This window comes from Scophthalmus maximus, chromosome 7, assembly GCF_022379125.1.
Source record: "Scophthalmus maximus strain ysfricsl-2021 chromosome 7, ASM2237912v1, whole genome shotgun sequence".
NCBI classification, from domain to species: domain Eukaryota; kingdom Metazoa; phylum Chordata; class Actinopteri; order Pleuronectiformes; family Scophthalmidae; genus Scophthalmus; species Scophthalmus maximus.
The window spans coordinates 9120453-9141084 of NC_061521.1; the positions used below are offsets into that span (position 1 = coordinate 9120453).

Genomic DNA, 20632 nt, shown 5'->3' on the forward strand with positions numbered 1-20632 from the left:
AGGGACCGTGTGGGTTGGTAGGGGGGAGAGGAGATCAGTGAGGTATTGGGGAGCAAGATGGTGGAGGGCTTTGAAGGTGAGGACCAGGACCTTGAAGGAAATTCGGTGGGAGACAGGGAGCCAGTGGAGTTTTTTTTTAACTTAAAAATGATTTAATGTAAAATCCAAACTGGCATTTGTCTGTTCTTTTCAAAGAACTGACAAAAAAATAATTTAAAACAGGTAAAGCAACACATTTTCACATTTCGTTTGTAAAGATTAGACTTGGCAGATCTATTTTTTTTCCAGACAAACGGTTCAATTATGTAATTTTGCTTCATTAGAGGAGGCAGTGAACGTGCGTGAGAGTGGGAAAGAGGAAATATGCCTAATATGGCTCGTCTAGTTAGATAAAGATGTGTGCGTTCATGTGTGTGTGTGGTGATATTGGTACCTGCAGGGTGGCCAGTACCAGCTGCCAGGATGTACCCAGCACAGCCCCGTGGCAGTGCGCTAGGTTCAACAGGGTTCGCATACACTGGATGTTCTTTGCAGTCAGCTGACAGAGGGACAAGCAGTTGTAAAATCATTTTAATACACATGCGTCAGGAATTTAGCAGAAACCCCTTTTTTCAGACCAACGCTGCAATGAAAATGCAAAAAAATTCCATCTTAAATTAATAAATGTCAAGCTTAACCACGGCTTCTGCATAATTGGGTGTGCACGTGTGTCCTTACCACCACCGTGCCCTGGGGCTGGGAGGTGAGTGGCTGCCCCACAGCCACCACCTGCTGATGAGATTCACTGGAGGGGCTGATAATCTGCACACTCTGGCCTTGGATTGAGTAGGCTGTGGAGAACACACACACGAGTCAAGTTTTCAATGAAAACCAGTAATACACACAAACTGGTTTTGTAGCTTACGACATGCAAGAAAAGCTTCCTTAATTAACTCCAAGGCAAACATCCATGGCAAGATGAGACCCAATTTGCCGACTTTATCTCTACAAGCTAATATGCAAATGGGGAATGTCTGAGTGGTTGGTTTGAGAGCAGCTGTGTGTGTGTGTGTGTGTGTGTGTGTGTGTGTGTGTGTGTGTGCGCGTGTGCGCGTGTGTCTGCCTACATTCCCCAGACACAGTCTCCTCTGTGTTCCTAATTAGGAGCCAGAGTGAAAAGTTATGGGCTAATGCAATAAGAGCAGGGCAATAGGGGACTGGCAGAGTGCCAGCAGATTACATGTTAAGCTCAGTTTAACAGAATGCACATATGGGAGATGAGAAGTGCTCGTTAATTTAACATAAATATACATGACCAGAGGCCAGTCTCGGGGTTGAGACTTTTAGGTGGTTGTATTACTGGTAATTTGTGGGACTTCATGATTGAAAACATTAAAGCAGGAATACAGACATGCAAACTTAACTCAGGCCACAATGTTTTTTTAGCAGTGACGTGTGGGTTAGGGTTTTTTCATGACCCACACCGCACGGCCAAGAAAGATTGTTAGTGTATGTTTACGTCACTGCGTTGTTCTGACCAAAAAGACAGTGACTTGTACATAAAAGCTAACAAAAGAACAATTTAAGAAAGAACAAACTCATGAATCGACCAAAAGATGAGATGTGTGTTAGATGCCAGTCATTTTATATTTCAGGATTATTGACAGCCGGGGCATAAAAGGACCTAGGTGCGCGTGCTTAAGGAACGGTGTTTTCTGCGGGAGGGAAGGACTCCCTTAAAGACTTTACTCTTTGTAACTTGGCAGATCTAAAAAAAAGCTATATGACACACTAAAGGAATTTCGGCACAAAGTATTTGGGCGACGTCTTGTGCAAAGAAACAGCAGTAACAGCACGACACGAGGTTCTGCTTATGCCATGTCTAATGTACAGATAAAGTCAAGTGGCCCTCTGGGACGCGGAGCCGTACCTTTGCCAGAGAGGTTGGCGGCATTGCTGCTCAGAACAGTCAGGGCATAGTGCGGCGGCAGGGAGGCCTTGCAGATGGCCGTGATGAAGGCATCCCGGGGCGTCACCAGTCCGAGGCGACCACACAGCGAGGCCATGGTCAGCTCTGCCTTCAGGATGTTCTCAGTCGCCGTCTCATCGGTGCTGAAGAGACACAGCAAGGGGGAAAAGGAAGATAGAAGACAGAAACATGAAGTGTAGTCCGGTTCTCATATTATATCTGTAGTATTCTTTTATATGTATTTTTTTTCTATAGGTGGTAATGTCGTAACAAGGGTAATCTAGGCTAATGATTGACCATCATTAGAGAATGAGTAATAACAAAGAAGGCAAAAGCAAAAACATGTTCAAGAACAGTTCTACAACATTTCAAATGTGTTCTCAACTATTTGTAGTGTAGCTTAAAAATTATTTTTTTATGTGGGACAATTATTCCCCACTTGAATCACTAATGTAAACATGACTGCTGACTACAGAGCAGAACTGTATTAGAAGGCAACGGGCAGATTTACCTTGCGTCCAGCAGCAGAGACAGAGCCGCCAGTAGACCGCACCAACAGGCACTGACCATCTCTTCCCACACGAGGTGGGCTCCTGAGACAGAAACAAAAAACTTACTGATATCTTCATTTAAAAGTTGAAGTCATACAGGCAGGATACTGGCCACCAGAGGTCATGAAAGTGTTATCACCCGGAATCCTAATGGGTTTGGCAATAATGTAGATAAGTACAAACACAACTGTGTGTCCCCTTACGATCTTGATTCTGTACATGCAGTATCTTTTAATGTTTAATTTCTTTAGCGCACCTCTTTGGGTGATATAGGAAGTTTATGTTGCTCTGAATTTAATGATATGAGCATATACATCCTTCCCCTCTGAATATTTCACTGCATCACATGACCTTGCTCTTGACCACTCTTACCGGGCTGTGGCTGCCACTCCTGGTCGGGGTTCGCCTCCCTGAACTCCGCAGCCACCTCCTCCTCCGCAGCCAGCTCTCTTTCTATCATGGAAGTAATGCCTCTGACCAGGTCCAGCAGGGCGCTGAAGGCCACAGACATGGCGTAGCCCTCGGGGATGGACGGGGGCTCCACCTTGTCCAGCATCTCTAGACTGGTGGGTGGGGTGGGGGGGGGAAATGACAGATAGAGCAAATCAGACGGTGGTGACGGTATGTGCAAGAATTGTATTCATCATTTAAAAAGGAGAAAACCAACATTTATATTAACTGTCTCTGTTTTGATGGGTATACATCACCCACAATAACATTTAAACACTGCCTTCTTCTACAGGAAGGACTCCAGATGTCCCAAGTGACCAGGCCTCTTGCATAATGCTGTTTTGCACCACCAGTATTTTAACCATTTGAGACAATTTTGTTGAGGTATAAAACATGTTTGTTACCCATCTGCTTCATCTTTCTCTTCCTGCCAGACCTTAATGTCAGGAGGAGAAAAGCCCGAAGTTATAAAAACACCACGGATTCTGCCGGTTTGCCTCTCGCAGGAAGGGCAGCTGCACCGTGCATCTGATTCTCCGTCATGCTGAGCCTGCTCCACGCAGCCTCCACAATCACCACCAGGAATCGTAATTACAGTGACCTGATTCCATTACTTGTCTGAGAAGACAATTTACACAGCGCCTCTCTTTGTTGCAGGAAGGCCTCTGGCAAGTGCAATTCTCTGAATTTAAAAAACTTTGCTTTCCTGTGAAATACAAAAGACTAATTACAACAGCATTTTCACTCCTCAAGCAGGTTTAAGCCCTTGATCAGTTTTGCCATATCACTGTGTGCAGGGTACGGCTACCTCAATAATAATGCTGCAAGCTTACACCAATAGGTGTTCACTTTTCACGTGTAATCAAAAGTCTTTGATTACATGTGAAAGTAAATTGGATGACCACAGGCAGAGCGCTGATTTATTCAAGTCTGTGTTGTAACAGGACTTACTAAGTGGCCTTGGCGCTGCCCTGGATACTGACGGTCATGAGGGGGATCCAGGTACCACGGTATTCAAACGCAGCCTGGGTGGTCAGGTTGGTGCTGATTCCTCCTGTCCCTGTGCCACCCTGTGCTGTGCCCCGGGCCCCTTCACCTGAGGCCCCTAAACATGAAACAAGATGAACCGCATTCAAAAAGACAGTGGAATCACTCAGTGACAGAACATAACAAATAATAGATTAAAAAAAAAATATATATATATATAAATATATATATATACCTGTTCATCCAAAGTGTTAATTTCATTTTGAGTCAATTTCCTTTTCAATCAGAATGTGTTTAATATTGTATTTTATTAACAATATCTGAATTTCAGGTGCATCTGAACAGATTTCCTTGAGATCTACAGCACTTTATTGGTTCGATGTATCCTTGGGCATCACACTAAAATGCCTCTGGCGGCTCCGGCAGTGTGTGAATGTGTATGGATGTGGTAGAAAAAAGCGTGGTAAATAGCAGCGCTGTATGAATGTGTGTGAATGGGTGAATGTGACTTGCGCTTTGAGTGGTCTATGAGACTAGAAAAGTGCATACACTTAATATAGTGTATTTAGGTCGTTATGTATATAACACTGAATATTCAGCAACTTCATGAATCCTGAATGTTGAATAAAAATAAAAGAGAAGACTCAACAATATATTAGCAAATCCCTGATCTGAGTATCACAGTATCGTGGCGGTCAAAGAGCCTGGTGACTTAGAAACAGTGAACTGACCAGCAGGCGCACTGACAGCAGGAGTGTTGCCCGCGTTGGGGACAATAAACAGGGACTGGATGAAGGAGCCCAGGGCGTTGACGATGTCTCTGAATACCTTAGTGGAGTGCTGCTTCATGTCGTAAGACTGGCAGAAAGAACTGAAACAGGTACATAACACAGAATATTGTGGTCAGATGTCGGAGGACTATGAAAAACACAAATATGTTTCTGGGATCAGTTTCCCCGCCCTCGGCCCCTACCTGAAATATTCAACGAGTACAGCAGTGTCAGCAGATTCATGCTTTTAATGTTTTGGGACTCATTAACTAGAATGTTTTAATGTTTTAGTTAATGAGTGCTTTTAGCCTTACCGTAATAAATGTGGCTGCACACAAAGCCTGTGGACTGATTCTACGGCCACTGCTCTCAGCCACTGGGGCTTCTCCCCATCCAGAAACTTCACCAGCAGAGACAAGAAAATCTCACACTCAGTCACCTGCAAGACAAACACGTATATCAGACTGGGACAGAATGTTGGCCTGTCGAACAGAGAGAGACTGTCTTGTAACTGGAAAATTGCCTCTGGCAAAATCCCAGATGAATGTATTCTCTGACCGGACACGCTTTGTGACGGACGTGGGCAAAAAGACACATTTCCATCTCAAGGATTAAAACAATATCAATAAACAAACAGCAGTGCTGGATTACTCAGATGCAGAGCTCATTAAAGTACCTGGAGCAGAACTAAGACAAAAGTATAACTGCGCTAATCCAATGCTAATCAGCCCAGATCAATTAGGTGTATCAGCTCTGTGCTAGAGAAGATCCCCCCGCTCATGAAGCATCCATCGGGCAACGGCTCAGGCCAGTCGACCGTCACGCAGATCGTTTCCTCACCAGTAAGCCGTAGAAGTGCTTGATGAGGACTGACACAACACGCAGCAGCCTCATGCAGATGGGAAAGTACGGCTTCTCCACAGGCGCCGGCGAGGCAGCGCTGCTGCTGCCCTGTCGGAACTTGATGTTGGGGGAGAACAGCTTGATCACGAGTGGACACACGCGCTCCTTCAGCAGGAAACTGAACTCCTGGTGCTGGGCAGGGAACAGAGAGAGAGGGAGAGGGACGCTGGGATCAGATCAAGTGAAACAAAGACACGCAACAGAGTGTTTGTTTCAATGCACAAACTCTGATGTTAAGATGTATAAAATATAAGGGAGATGGGTAAAATAACAGATATATCTGATTGACCATAAATCAAAACCTGCCATGTTTTGGTCTTTCATTTTTATGGTCCATCTATTCTGGCATGTTGCATCTGTGCTATCTGTAAATTCCTTATCTCATAAGAGTCAATAATTTCTATCATAAACATGTAAGACTGTGTATATACCTGTAGGAACACCCCGGGGAAATCATTAAGAACAGACTCCAGCAGCTCCAGACCAAATGTCCGCGTCATCTCTGTCATCCCCACCAGCCAGTAGGGGGCGTCAGCGTTAACAAGCTGGCACAAGTCCTGCAGGGAGGCGCACACAGCATTCTTAAGATGGACTGTACAGTATGGGGAGGGATGACAAGGGACTTTCAGACAAGGGACCTTTGACATGGTGAAAATGTAATCTAATAGCACAGATGAGAGCAGTTACAAAGCAGTGATCAGTGATTTTTCAGTTTTGGGGGATTATTCAGATTTCTTGTCTCTATCCAAATCTATCCTGTCCACAAAACGATGACATCATGAGCCACGTCTCAACGCCAGCTCAAACGGGGGAAGAGATCATATCGCTGAGTAGAGGGCTGCCGCCCCCAGGTGGACTCACCTGGAACAGCATGTATGCGTCTTTAGCACTGGGCCTCAGAGTGCTAACGGAGCGCCTGTTGGTGTTACCCTGGACGGGAGGCTGCTCCACAATGCCTGCGCAGGAAATAATTACTTTAGGAATTCAAACAACTGGTGTCATTTCTGTTGACAGTACAACAGTAAATCAAATCTATCAACAGGTGAGGTGTTAGATCAGACAAGGGATGTTAGATAAGAAGAGACAAAATAATCCTTTTAAGTCCCACTAGGGGGAACTTTGCTGTGTTACAACAGCAAAGGGTGTAGTAAAATGAGAAAGAGTAATAATATACAACAAGGAAATGTTAAAAATAAAAGTTATATATATATCGTAAACCAAATATACTCACTTCAATGTTATAATGTATAGAAGGAAATAACTACCACATTAAAACAAATCATCTTTCCTTCAACGAAAACGCACATTGGGCTTTCCAAATACATGGATTGTCCATATATTTTATATTTTATCAAATAGCAGAAAGAACTTCCTCTAGATTTGAGCTCACTGAATCCTGACGTACTCATTAGTCCGAATATAGATGAGCTCAGGACGTCTTAAGCCCCATGAAGCTTAAATTTGAGAAGAAGATGAAAAGAAAACTTCACATTTCCAAGTATTCTGTATCCCCTCATTTATTCACCGAGCTTCCTTTACTATATGAACGCGCCATTTCACCCGTACAGCGGGCAACAGCCTCTGACCTTTGAAGCGCTCGTCCTCGGCCACCATCCTTTCGAACACCACGGTGACGACCTGTCTGACGGTGGCGGCGGCCGTGTTGTTGGTGATGTTGTCCTTGGTGAAGTGAAGACGGAAACAAAGCACAATGGCCTGGGCAGGAATGAAACATAGAAGACACGGTGTGAACGGAGCGGGGCGGTTTTGATAGGTCAAGTCATTTGTGTCATTATGCTGCACACTCTGCAGCCAGGACACGTCAAATCTGAACTGTGGTGAATAATAAAACATTATAGCCATAGAGTTAAATAACAGAAATAGGATGACTCACTGAGGAACATAAGTATCTGTACAGTATATAGGAATAGATACAAGAAAGTAGGACATATATAAACAGTTTGTGTGATTTAGCGTGTGTTTGGCCTTGTACCTTAGAAAGTACTTCATCGTGTACTACTGTGTTGGTGGTTAGCAGGACGAGGACCGTCTGAAGAAGTTTCAGCTCCTCCAAACCGTTTTCCATCAGCTGCCACAACATGTTGATGATGTTCCCCGCTGCTGCCTGTTATGTACACAAAGACACCTTTAATTACAGCGCGCACACAAACACACACACACACACACACACACACACACACACACACACACACACACACACACACACACACACACACACACACACACACACACACACACACACACACACACACACACACACACACACACACACACACACACACACACACACACACACACACACACACACTTATAGTTGAATATCAGGAGGCAGCATTAGAGTCAGACAAAAGACAAAAAGGAGCGAGAGCTCAACCGGAGGTCACGCAGCCCTAAAAACCAGCTGGTGCTGCCTGCTCAGGGGCCAAGATATCACCGAGTGTAGAAACACCAAATTTAGCTGCCAGTTCATATTATGTCACTTGATGCTGATATTAAGTGACACCCTGTCTCCTTTCTTGGGTCAAGCTGTCTTATGCTCTAACTGGCAGGAGTCACAGGAGCACGCTTTCCCTCAAAAACATTGATGTTTGAACAAATGTTAAAAAAGGAAAAGATAGTTAAGATATAAAACAAATGAAATCTGCAAATTCTCATGTTTGAGAAGGTGGCACACATTTTTGATAGATTAATGACATAAACAATTGAATGATAATCAAATTGTTGTCTTGCTTGTTGGTTTTTTCCATCAACTGCTTTTCTTTTCATGTTGCAAGGTCACCGCTGCACGTCACCGCGTGGCCTCGTAGGTGCGCCATCAGCCATTCAGTGTCTCTCCTCTCCTTTCACAGCATGTTTTTTTTAGGACATTTAAAGTTCCCCAAGGAAACACAATGACATCAACTCTCCGAAAAAGCCCTCTCCGTGACAAAGTTTCTGAAAAGCTTCTCTCCAGCGACACCTCCAGACTGAATACTGAGGCAGCGAGGCTTTGTCTGGTGAGGCCCTTAGGTAGTTTTTATACCCTGCAGGTCAGAGTTGCTGATGATGAGGTGGCAGAGAAAAGGAGAGACACCACAATTTTCAATGGATCGGCTCCTCAAATGTGAGTATTTTCCTCTTTATATATATATATATCCATCCATCCATCCATCATCTACCGCTTAATCCACTTAAAGGTCGCGGGGGGGCTGGAGCCAATCCCAGCTGACATTGGGCGAGAGGCGGGGTACACCCTGGACAGGTCGCCAGCCTATCGCAGGGCCACATACAGAGACGGACAACCATTCTCTCTCACATTCACACCTACGGTCAATTTAGAGTCTTCAATTGACCTAACCCCATTCTGCATGTCTTTGGACTTTGGGAGGAAGCCGGAGAACCCAGAGAGAACACGCGCATACATGGGGAGAACATGCTTTATGCATATATATATATATATATATATATATAAAATAGTTAATTTATAATTGTATGGTTTTGGCCTGTTGCCCAGACAAAGCAAGCCATGTGAAGTTGTTAGATTGGGCTCTGAGGAAATTGGAATGTGCCTTTTTTTCTTTCTTTTTTTTACTATTGAATTTGTCATGATAATTAGTTGTAACCCAAATATGCATAATGTAGACTGAAGAGGGGGGGGGTTTGAGACTTAATCAAAATTCCGCTCCACAGCCACCACCGTGTCACACTTCCCTTGTGAGAGGATTTATTCCGGGTGTGAGCGCTGGGGTCTCTCCCCACCAAAGGCAGAAGCTTTGAAACCTATGTTGGGCTAATTCAATAAATGGCTGACGTGAATATGTAGAAAGCATGGGATGGCTCAATAAGCTTTTCATAAAAAGTCTTTTTACGGTGTATTAGCGAGGCAGTTGTGCTGCAGCTCTGGGGTAACAGCCTCGAAACCGGCTCTGATCTCGGGTACAACTACAGCTTCGAAACTCTTCACTTATCACGTGCAATCAAATTCATCTACATATATATTTAGGAAATGATTACAGTAAGCCATAAGATGGAAACCATGTTACATCTAATGCTTGAGGGCTGTTAAATAGATCGTGTGAAACTACTGGAGCATCCTAGTAACAGTTTTTGGGGGCCACCGGGTTCATTGAATACACTAAGTCTTTAGACAACCCCATGGAAATCTGAAAGGACTAAAAGATGGGGAACAACTGCAGGGCAGAATAAAGAGTGGAGGAGCAGAGGACAGTACCTCAGACCACTCGAATATTTACATAGCCTGATTGGGTGTTGATGAGTTGCATTGATTATTGCATTGATCTGAATAAACCGGCCAAAGGTGGTAGATCAACTTGAATTTGCAAGCATGCACTGCATGTACTATATCTTAAAGAAAATAGAGGTCTAGGTCAATATGCACATATTTGGTTGCTCATTAATTGGCAAGCAAGAGTCAGTGCAATTACTCAGTTGAAAACAGAGGTCCTGTATTAGCTGTGACAATCCATAACAAACAATGCTAACCTGGGATACAGACAGACAGAGCTTGAATGGCTGTGGAAACCAAAAATTTGTTCTTAATGATTAGTTGATTGAATTACCTCAGGAAGATGTCTTCTCTATGTTCATGTTCTTCAGAAAATTACATTTACTCATTGGGCAGACTCTTTTATCCAATGCGACTGTCGACAGAGGGAAAACGCTAAAGCTTGTAAAGTAGGAGTCCTTGAAAGAAGAACTCGAGAAGTGCGAAATCTGTTCAATGAGACACAGTGTAGGAGATCAGATAGAGGAGTGCACCACATTAGGCGCTCACTAGGCATGTTGGGGTGTCAGAGGTGAGAGGAGAGGAGTCTTCCAGAGGTTCTTAGAGATAAGAGGAGGACGCCCCAGCTCTGACAACATCCGGCAGCTACTTCCACCATCAGGGAAATACGAGCAGGCAAGAAATTTGTTTTCTTAACGACTACACAGGAAAAACATTCCCCCAAGGACACAGGTATTGACCCAGCCTCTGTTAAAGATGATAATCACCATGTTTGACAAATAATGGCATTCTGACTCAAGCTATACCAACACATGTTGTTGCTATAAAAGTTCTATTGAATTTTAGGAGACTAAGATTAAGAAAATATGGCCTAAATGTGTTTTATTTTTATTTATTATCAATTAGCCTCCTGCATGTTACTAATAAGCATGATGTTTTTTTCTTTTACCATATTTAATTAGGATTATAATATTCCGATTTCAATTTTTTGCGTGTGCATATGTCAACTCTGGACACAGGCCTTGGTGTACTATGCCAGTATTTGTTTCAAACACCAGCCGGCTGACTGTCCTCACCTCAGACACCACCTCGTGGGACATGAGTCTCTGGATGGCAGCCAGACACAGCTGGGTGATCTTTGGCTCTTTGGTGCCACAGCCCATCAGGAACGGCTGCACCACCTCGGAGCTGTTCTCCTTCAGAGCTGCAGGAAAGGGGACACAGATAAAGCAGAATTAGCAATTTTTTACGGATATCTGCACGGATACATTTTGGGAATCAACACAAGCTTTTTTTTGCTCAGTATGTAATGGAAAGAAAATTGTTGCTGTCATTTGCTTTACCCGCAGATAAAATGTATTAAAATGAATGTAAAAATTAAAAAGATCACTGCATGTCATTTCAAGAATCCTCAGTTTTGAAGCCTTTCTTATGAACCAGAAGCTTTTTGATGTCTTCAAACCAAACACTAGTGCTGCAGAGGAAGTGGTGGAGAACAAAAGTCTACTAAGGCATGGATGAAGTGGTCAGAACCTGAACATTAACTTTAATATAAATAACTGTAAAGTAAAAGGCAAACATAAATTTAATTTTTTTCTGCATTGTTTACTCTATAAATGTTTTTAATATCAGCATGTATCAGCAAACACAAACACCAATAATGATCCGTGTGTCAAAGAATCATCAGCAGTGAGGTACTGTTACAGTTACAGTTGGGGCAGCTGGAGCTGGACAGCCGTCGGTGGAATTCGTAAAATGTTGACAATGCGTCAACTCTGCAAATGTTACAAAAAGCAGGACTTTGTTTATTGAGGCCGCGCTGACACTATTTCCTGTTCCAGAATTGAGTCACACTTGAACTGGCTGTAGTCAATTCAGGGAATACAGTCTAATAAAGTCTAATCAGCTAAATGGAATCAATCACGGCAACAAAGCTGAGGCATGAGAATTGAATTGACCTTATTTCTTTATCTTACAGTTCACTAGGTGAGCAACCGATATGACCACATGATATTTTCTGAAGGAATCCTGAAGGTCATGTTCTTAATGTAAGATGCAAATGACAAGAAAAAGAAATCAAAATACAGGGAATGGTGTCTTTCTGTATGTCTCCTTTATACAAATGTAAATAAACCCATTAATATTATTGTTTCGCTTGTATATTTTTTTATTCATATGGGGACAGTACACATTACATTTAACCAACTAAAAACACTACAAAGAGCACCAATAAAGAGCTTGTTGACGTGATCAAATTCCATTCAAGTAACTCAAATACATACCACATTCATGACACTGGATCGATTTCAAAATCAGATAAAGTGGCAACGAGATACGCCAGTTGTGGTTAACCACTTTCTCACTCACCTGCCAGTATGCCAGCGTTCCTGGCTGCGATGGTCTTAACCTTCACGATGCCAGACTCCGCCGCCTGTGGGAGGAGGAGGAGGACAGGAGGAGACATTTAGGTTCACACGGGATGTAATGTGTTGCAGAAGGAGCTGACGGCGTAGCGCCGCCATGCTACTGGTGGTGGTAGACACAAACTTGTGCTAATACATGGCCACAGGGGAGACAGAGAAAGGACGGGAGCCGGAGGGCTGGTAAATCTGCTAGGGAGCGGGCTTCGACTTGAGAGGGATGTGCGGCGAGAAAGTGATTTCCCCAGTGAGGAGTCTGACAGGGGTGAGATGCTCAGAATTAGGAAGGGGGTAGGGGGGGTGTCAAGAGAGAGAGAGGGGGGGTGGGGGATGACATGGACACTGTGAGAGAGAAACAGAGATAGAAGCTGCTCTTATCTCTCTACAACAACCCGCGAGTCAGATCTCGCAAACCTCTTCTCTTCCTCTCCCCAGTGTTCCTCCCCATCACTACTCCCTCTGACTTGACCGATTCTCTATTACACACTTCCTTCCCCACTATTTTGCCTTTGTTTCTGTTGTTACTACAATAAAACATCACTTTTCTTATTGAAAATAACCTCACCATCTAAAAGAGGTTACTACCCTAACAACAACAACAACAGCAGAATGAAAGACTAACATATTAAAACTTGTCTAAAAAAAATATATTCTACATCTAATCTGATGAGGCACACAGTGAAAAAAAGCAGTCTGCCAAGAATCAAGTAAGTAAGAGGTCTTCACTATTGCTGCATCCACAGGGGCTGTTCAGTATGCGAGAACCCAAATGTCCACAAATGTTGTTCCGGGCGTTTTCCGGACTTGTCAAATGTCCGAGTGAGCCCACGTGAGAATAACGCAGGAAAACCATCGGAAGATTCACGGGCGAGCCGGTGGGCGCTCTACTCAGGCGCCGCCCCTCATCCAAACGTTCCGCAAAAGTTCCTGTTGGTGTGAACGCGTCTGACTCAGACACTCTAATGCAGCGCTCTTCATAAGGGAACGGCAAGCGACGGAAAGAGTCCGGATCCATTTTAGCACAGTATTCGGGACGGCTTGCAAACGAGCAAACAGTCAATGGGCCAATATTACCTCGATGAGTTTATTCATGCAGCCACTCTGCGGTCTGACGACATTCCAAGCATGACAGTGCCTCATAACTGGTGTCTCCACTTTATTCAAAAAGTGTTTGTGGTTACATAAATACAGTCTACACTAAATAGCCATTTCAATAACTAAGCAGCGAGCCGTCCCACCGCTCCCTTTTCTAATGCAATTAGGAGATAATCATACTACTTTGGATCAAACAGCCTTGATGGAGGCTGATGAACTTTAACATGACATCTGCATAGCGACAAGGTCGACGAGCCACTGCAGGAGTCAACAATTCACAACCTTCTCAATTGGCCGTTAACAAGCAACCACTGGTGAGCTGGCTGTTAGTACAGACTATGAACTGGCCTATTACCATACATACAGCTCCTTCAAAAATTGAATCTGGAAAATAATGCTGGGCTCTCTCTTCTCCATTGTTCCTCACAATGGAGTCACAGTTCATTACAGGGCAACGAGGGGAACACAAGAGAGCCTTTTAATCCCAAATAACTGTACAACCCTGCGGTGGCTGACACGCTAATATACTGTAGCTCTGTGCCAGAAGTGCAGGGTCATGGGACAGTGGTGAGGTCTTAAAGAAACACAAACAACTCAAACAATACTTAATGTTCATAATTAAAGCCTGGGAAATGTTTTGTCTGGCTTTGCATTGGCTCATTAAATTTAGATTTAGTTTACAGCTGCAGTCTGATGAGTTTAGGGATGCATCAATTAATCAGTTTAAAAACTTTGTTCTTGTAGCCATTTATCGAGGACAAATTAGAAACATTAATGCATTTTGAATTTACTAGCTTCAATGTGTGGATTTGCAGCTTTTGTTAGTTTCCCATCATTGTAAAATAAATATATTGGGGCTTTGTACTGCTACTCAGAGAAAACAGCACACATTTGAAGAAATCCCTTTCTGTAAGTAACTGCTGTTTTCTTGAGATGTCAATCTAATCAACGGAGGGAAAATGATGGGATGGGAAAGATGAGCGTGTTTTCTCCAATCAACGTGTTATAAATAGTGTCTTGAGTCCCCTCGAAATACTTGTGACAAAAGCCTTCTTTGTAGGCCCCGCTTTTCCCAAGTATCCATGTATGTTTTAAAAAACAGCAACCCCATGGATGGGTCAGTACATGGTATTGAGCACTGAGGAGATCGTTGGCCCCTAGTATGTCTTTGTAAATGGAGGTGATTCGATTCACAGGGATAAAATCCTCTTAGATTTGCTGAGGATGGTAAAACACAAAGAGGATATTTTTTAAATAACCTTGGATGATCTGGTTCAAAATGTTCATCAGAAACTGAGTGAGTCCAGTTAGAGGAGAACCGGGAAACCAATAAAAGCCTCTAATTAGAAACAGAGTGTTTGGGGGGTTCGTTCCCTTTCACCCTCGAGATGGAGATTGTGGCCAATGACAATAAATCCCCGTAGTTGAAAAGTCTTTAAGTTTAGTTTTTTACTAAATCAATCTCCACAATGAAAACTCACTCTGGCAGATGGGAGTCTACCGGCGAAGTCTCTCTTTCTGCTTGTGACCACATTCCTTTTCCAACTACTTCCTCATAGAAAGTGCTGTTTAAGCTTTCTGTTGTAAAGTATAGAGTCTCTCTGGAAACTGTCAGTATTATGAAGTCACCACAACGTGGAGGAAAAATATCAGTCCCCTGCTGATGTCACTGTAAGAGCAGAGATTCCAGCCCTGTCCAGTTAATGAGTGATCTAATGTCTGATGTAAACTCTCATCAGTCTTTCAGAAGAGTTCCTCTTTATTCTAGGTTAGTCGGGCGGCTGGGTAGTAAAACATTTTAATGGAATTTTTACCAAGATTGGATGACAATTATTTTGTTACAAATTCAACATCCACATAAACAATGATGTTTGAGGAGCTGGCAGGTAGTCAAGGCCTTGATGGTTGCTGTAGTTGAATGTTAACAATGTTATGCTTTCACCTAGTTTTAAGTCCTAGTGAATGTTTAAAGTATCTCCGGATGCACAGTCACCAGGCATCAAACCACAAAACATTATCCCTATCCGTAAGTATCAAAATTATAGAAAGTTGTCATTGCATGCTTGGTCAGTTTACTCCTATTTATCTTTTTGCACAAATGATTTTAGTGCTTTTAAGAAAAGTGACATGCGGATGGTACATTCGGAATAAAACAGACAGTTTCATCATTTAGGTGATTTGATTTCACAAAGTAATAATAATCATCTTAGCGTTTCCCATGCTAATGTTTCACATTTCTATGAATGCAAACAGTTCAGACGAAATACAGGACGATGATGATTTTAAAGTCTTAACGCCCAGTGGAAAGTGACATTAAGTATCGGGCCTCTGCTGAACAAACTGTGTCGGGAGGAGCTCAACAGATTCAGTTCTTCTCCAGACCCTTTTCTTTTTGTGTGGAGATGCTCGAAGCGGAACTGACCCGTATCTGGGTGCCAGCTCATTTCTTTGCAAATCAACATTTGTGAAACCCATCACAGTTTGACTTCCTCAGAAGCACAGTGTGAGACTCTAAACTCAGCAGGTTTTTTTTGGGGGGGGGGGGGGGGGGGGGGGGGGGGGGTTTGTGGCATATTATGGAGAAGGCTTATTCCCTCGGTGAAAGTGTCAGCTCACGAAATCCTTGCTGCGTCTTATTTTGTCTCTGTACAGCCGACATGACCCGTCTAACAAAGGAGTTGTGCTACGAGAGCCTTACAAAAGGTTCCCCATGATGCTTCCAATAATTCTGCAGGTTTTCCCTGAGACGGGCAGTCAAATTTCACTGTGCGCCACATCCAGTCGACAGAACCTGACTCATCCTCAGAGGGAGCGGAGGGGTGTCTGATGTTTTGTTCGGGGTTTTTAACCTTGGCAAAAGCATTCAGAGTAAAACTGACGGCAAAGCCCTGATGGGTTTCTCTGACTGATACTCAGTGGAGAGGAGAATCTGAGGGTGAAGTTATGTTACAAAAAAACAAAAAAAAAACAATCAATGAGACATTCTTGGCCCCTCATGCCCCAGAGAAAACGTTGGCTGTGGCGCAATGCCACTGTGGAAGTGGCCTGGGGAAATTGGCCGGGAAATGAGGACAGGGCTTCCTCATATTTCTTCTACAACAGGGATGCAATGAGTTGGTGTTAGGATTTGATTATTCACCATCACTAGTGTGCAAACACAGCCATACAAATAATGTCAATTCAACAGCTGCTGGTAGTCCGCTTGTTTGTTTTGGTGGCAATCGAAGGTAATATATATTATCGTGACGGCCTAAATTGGAAAAGGGTCGTTCCAGACACAACACCGTCAACCAGGGCGTTGATGGTGAGCTCAGGTTGTGGGGGGACATCACAGTGGCTCGCTGCACTCCTCTGATCCCTGAGGAGGGAAAAGCGTGTAAGGACCAGGAAACCAGTGTGATGATAAATCAATATTTGAAGGAGACGTTTCCTAAGGGCCCCAGGAAAGGGCCAGCGAGCAAACGGGTGAGACCAGCTGCATGCTTGTTTATGGCCCTGCGACTGCCACACACACCACATTTTGAAGCATCCAGCGCTCAAGTCAAGGGATCGAATCAATTTGCAGAGAGAGGGGAACACAAAGGAACTGGGGGGCGCTTGCTGAGGTATTTCTCTTTCTAATTTCAATGTAGTCTTTATCCCCGGTGAGACCTGAGGGAAAACAAACTGAGCTGGCGGAGCCTGATATGCATTATTCCATCGAGGCCGGTTGACGCATATTTCCCGAGCCACAGAAGCCCCACACACACAGTCGAGTACTTCAACCGAAGACCTGTGCGACCACTGTTGCAGTGAGCTGGCTATACCTGGGAATTACAGGGAATTAAGGTAAAAAGGCTCTGAGCGGGATGCTGTCAGTTGAGCTGCATAACTTTGGCAAACACAAGCTATAACCTGTTTGGATTTCAGCGACAAGCAAATGATACAACTCGCAGCCTCGAGATTCGGAAACGCATCGCTGTCAAACAACCGACTAACAAGAGAGTGAATGGAGGTTGTGTATACCCAAATAGCATATGTCACCAAGCTCATAGGGTACATTAATACATTTATCTTTTAGCATTTTAATTAAGGGTCAAAGACAACAATCCAGATGTAAATGAACTCTGACCCATGCAGCCCTATGCAAGCAGCCGAGGACCAAGCACATAATAAAGAGGGGTGTGTTGTTTGGGGCAAAGTGGAGCCATAGAAGCTGGTTTTATTGTCTCCTATACTATGATTCTAACACAAATAAGCGAAAGGTCCGGACATCGCATCCCCTCGCACCGTTCTGTTCTCTAAGCTCACTAAGCCATGATGTCACCAGAAATGTCACCGACACTGCGACACAACGAAGCCAGTCAGCAACCACAAACAGTGCAGCAAGTCACTCCGGCGGATAAAAGACAAACCAAACAGTGGTATGAAACGGCTCTTGGCTGTGTCAATACAGGCACAACATGACATCCAAGACGGTCGTCTGTAGACCAAATAGAACTTTAATAACAAAAGTTGTTGTTTTTTTTAAAACAAAGAGTCCTACAACAGCTAACATGAACTTTATCTCTGGAAATTAGAGCAATACTGCCACAGTGTTAGGATAGAAGGGGTGAAGGGGCTGGTTCTCATAAATCGCACAACAAAAATCTCACTGGATCCATCCACGCTGATAGTTTTGGCTTGTTCTGAGATATTAATCTCAGATTTCCTGCAGCCGATCCCATTTAATAACGGGATTGTGTTTGAGGTGCTCCGGAAGATAACGGCAACATGTCAAAAGACAATACCACACTCATTCAGAACACTTCACAGACCTTGTGCGCGGGCACATAAACAGTATGTGTATATGTTTGTCATTCATAATGGTCTGATACTTGAGTAAAAGATGATGGGGGGGGGATTTGTTTTCTATGTGTGCAGCGCTGAGCAATAATGTGACTCCACCAACACAGAATATCTTGCAAGAAGGAAAACAAAACTAGTTCAGTGTTTCCCCTACCACTGAATTGGGATGGCGCCCCCCTGAAATGTCAAATTGATTTTAATCAAATATATATTATATATATATATATATATTTTTTTTTTTTTCATCCACAATTTTTCATCCACAATCTTTCATACAGGAATGAGGAATAAGGTGTATAAGGAAAGTGACCTGAAATGACTTCTGCTTGACATTATATGTAAAATACAATATATATATATAGTATTGTAAAACCAGTAAACCTAGGTGAAACACTGTAGTTAAATACAATCTCCAAGCTACGGCGTATACATTCAACTGTATGAACATATCCCACCATATATTATACCCATGAGACATATGCACCGTGGCCACATAATAATCCGAAGAAGGCGTAAGATGTTGGGTTGTTGTTCGATCTGTTCCAGCAATTTGAGTGAACGCGCCCTTTACATGACCGTACTTCGAGTCATTTCTGAACAGTGGCAGATTCGTGTTCTCAATAAATACACCTCGTATACAACCGAGCTCTTCGCGTACAGCCAGTCGGGGTCATCGCCGTGTCCCGGCGCCGGGATGCTTCACACGCGCGTCCACCAAAAGACGTGGTTCACGGCTCGATGGAAAAACACCTGTGCGTCGCTTCATTCGCACACCTGGTCAGCTGGGAGACGCAACTTCCACATTTAACCCCGCGCAGCATGAGGACGCGTCGGCGTCCACGTCCCCCACAGCGGAGCAGAGGCCTAGCGGTTAGCGGGGGGATCGGACCCATACGTGACATTTACATCGACGCGTCTCCGACATCGAAATTCACACTCGGCACCGGCCGCCCCGACCGCCCGGGCGGAGCTAACTAGCCGGCTGGGCTAACCTCTTTGACCGGGGGGAATTTCTTCTTGCACTCCATGGACAGCGAGCGCAGGTCCGTCTGCATGTTCTCCAGCAGCTTCTTCACCGCCTCGGGGCTGCTGGTCGACATCTTCGGATCGGACACGGAATCGCGGGGAAACTTGGAGCGATAGGGAATGCGGGAGCGCAGTCGTCGTCGCGCCCCCTCCACCCATCCACAGCCGGCGGGGGGGAAATATAATCCGTCACTTGTCCGCTTCGGCCGCCCGTGCGCGGGACCGCAGCGATGACGCCGGCATACGTTCGCCCCCTTCAGAGCCCGCGGACGTCGGCTTCGCAAAGCGGCATCGTCCCCTTGATTGTGTATTCTTTAAACGCGGGTGGTCGAGGATAGGTGACGATATCGAGCAGTCTGTCACGGGCTGCAGTCAGCGCCACTTCCCTTCCCACAATGCTTCGCTGCACAGTGACACGTCACTAGGACTTCCGTAAACAGAAGCGAGAGCCGATTTCAGAATAATGACCACAGCGACCCCTGCTGGAGGAGCCGCGCACAGACAAAGAGTGGGCTCCACCTGCACAGAGGTCACGTGTCCAAGTTGCAGGCTTCAGAACCTGCTTTTCTTTTTAAATATTGTTATTTAATTGTGTAAATTATACATTACATGTATTATTTACAAGTATAGGCTACATTATTGAAATTACTGTGCAAAATGTGTGGACAGCGTTTCCTTATTTTCCATATTTATGAGTATTCTTATTTTATTATTGTCTGTTTTATTTTGTCGACACATTTGATTCTATAACTGTATGTTTTTGTGTTATTGGCGTTGTCCCTTTTACTTTTACTAATCATTTATTTATTTATTGAATGAAGCTCCCTCAGCAAAAGTTTTTCACACGATTGCACTGGTATAACCAGTGTGATACAATAAACATCTTGGATGTTGAATCTCCAATCTACATTTGTGGAATGTACCTCACTCAAGCACCCATTATACTTATCTTGACTATCCTGACAAAGAGTAGGTGTGCTGTGCAAAAGTTTTGGGCACAGAAATCAGAGGTAGCCCAAATCCAGAGAAGACAAGTGACAAGTTCGTCATGATGCCTGGAGCAACGTACATGCCAAGTACTTTTTAAAGCTGTGCAGCTGTTCCTGTTGTAGGGGAAAAGACTTGTCACGCCGAATACTGATTTGATCATTTACTGCACTTTTATGAAATCATGGCATGATCAAAACATTTTCATTTAATGCATGGACTTTTCTTAGGTATTTAAATTTTCTGCATTTTTATACTTCTCTCTACTGCATTTCCGAGAGAGAGAAAAAAAAATTTCTTCCACTACAATTATCTTATATCTTTAGTTCCCAGTGTTTGGGGCAGGTGAAGATTTTGCATTCAAATTTTTTTTTTTAATAGTTTATAAATAATGCTGTGGCTTCTCTAATTATGTAGGATTT

The 20632-nt window shown here is 43.8% G+C and overlaps 1 protein-coding gene across 4 annotated transcripts in view; it reads right to left on the minus strand.

Annotated features, from left to right (window-relative positions):
• The window catches only part of mon2 (MON2 homolog, regulator of endosome-to-Golgi trafficking), a 33716-nt gene extending 14083 nt beyond the window's left edge, over positions 1-19633 (minus strand). For all 4 annotated transcript variants that reach the window (XM_035642517.2, XM_035642515.2, XM_035642516.2 and 1 more), the window contains exons 1-16: positions 19190-19633; positions 12223-12286; positions 10932-11059; positions 7603-7734; positions 7196-7325; positions 6471-6565; positions 6041-6166; positions 5547-5741; positions 5021-5145; positions 4668-4807; positions 3901-4054; positions 2872-3062; positions 2460-2541; positions 1910-2091; positions 718-830; positions 434-538 (exon numbers count right to left, since the gene is read on the minus strand). In XM_035642517.2, coding sequence (XP_035498410.2) covers positions 434-538; positions 718-830; positions 1910-2091; positions 2460-2541; positions 2872-3062; positions 3901-4054; positions 4668-4807; positions 5021-5145; positions 5547-5741; positions 6041-6166; positions 6471-6565; positions 7196-7325; positions 7603-7734; positions 10932-11059; positions 12223-12286; positions 19190-19297 — 2070 coding nt within the window. In that variant the 5' untranslated portion in view covers positions 19298-19633. The remainder of the gene's footprint in view (positions 1-433; positions 539-717; positions 831-1909; positions 2092-2459; positions 2542-2871; positions 3063-3900; positions 4055-4667; positions 4808-5020; positions 5146-5546; positions 5742-6040; positions 6167-6470; positions 6566-7195; positions 7326-7602; positions 7735-10931; positions 11060-12222; positions 12287-19189) is intronic.
• Positions 19634-20632: the final 999 nt, after the last annotated feature.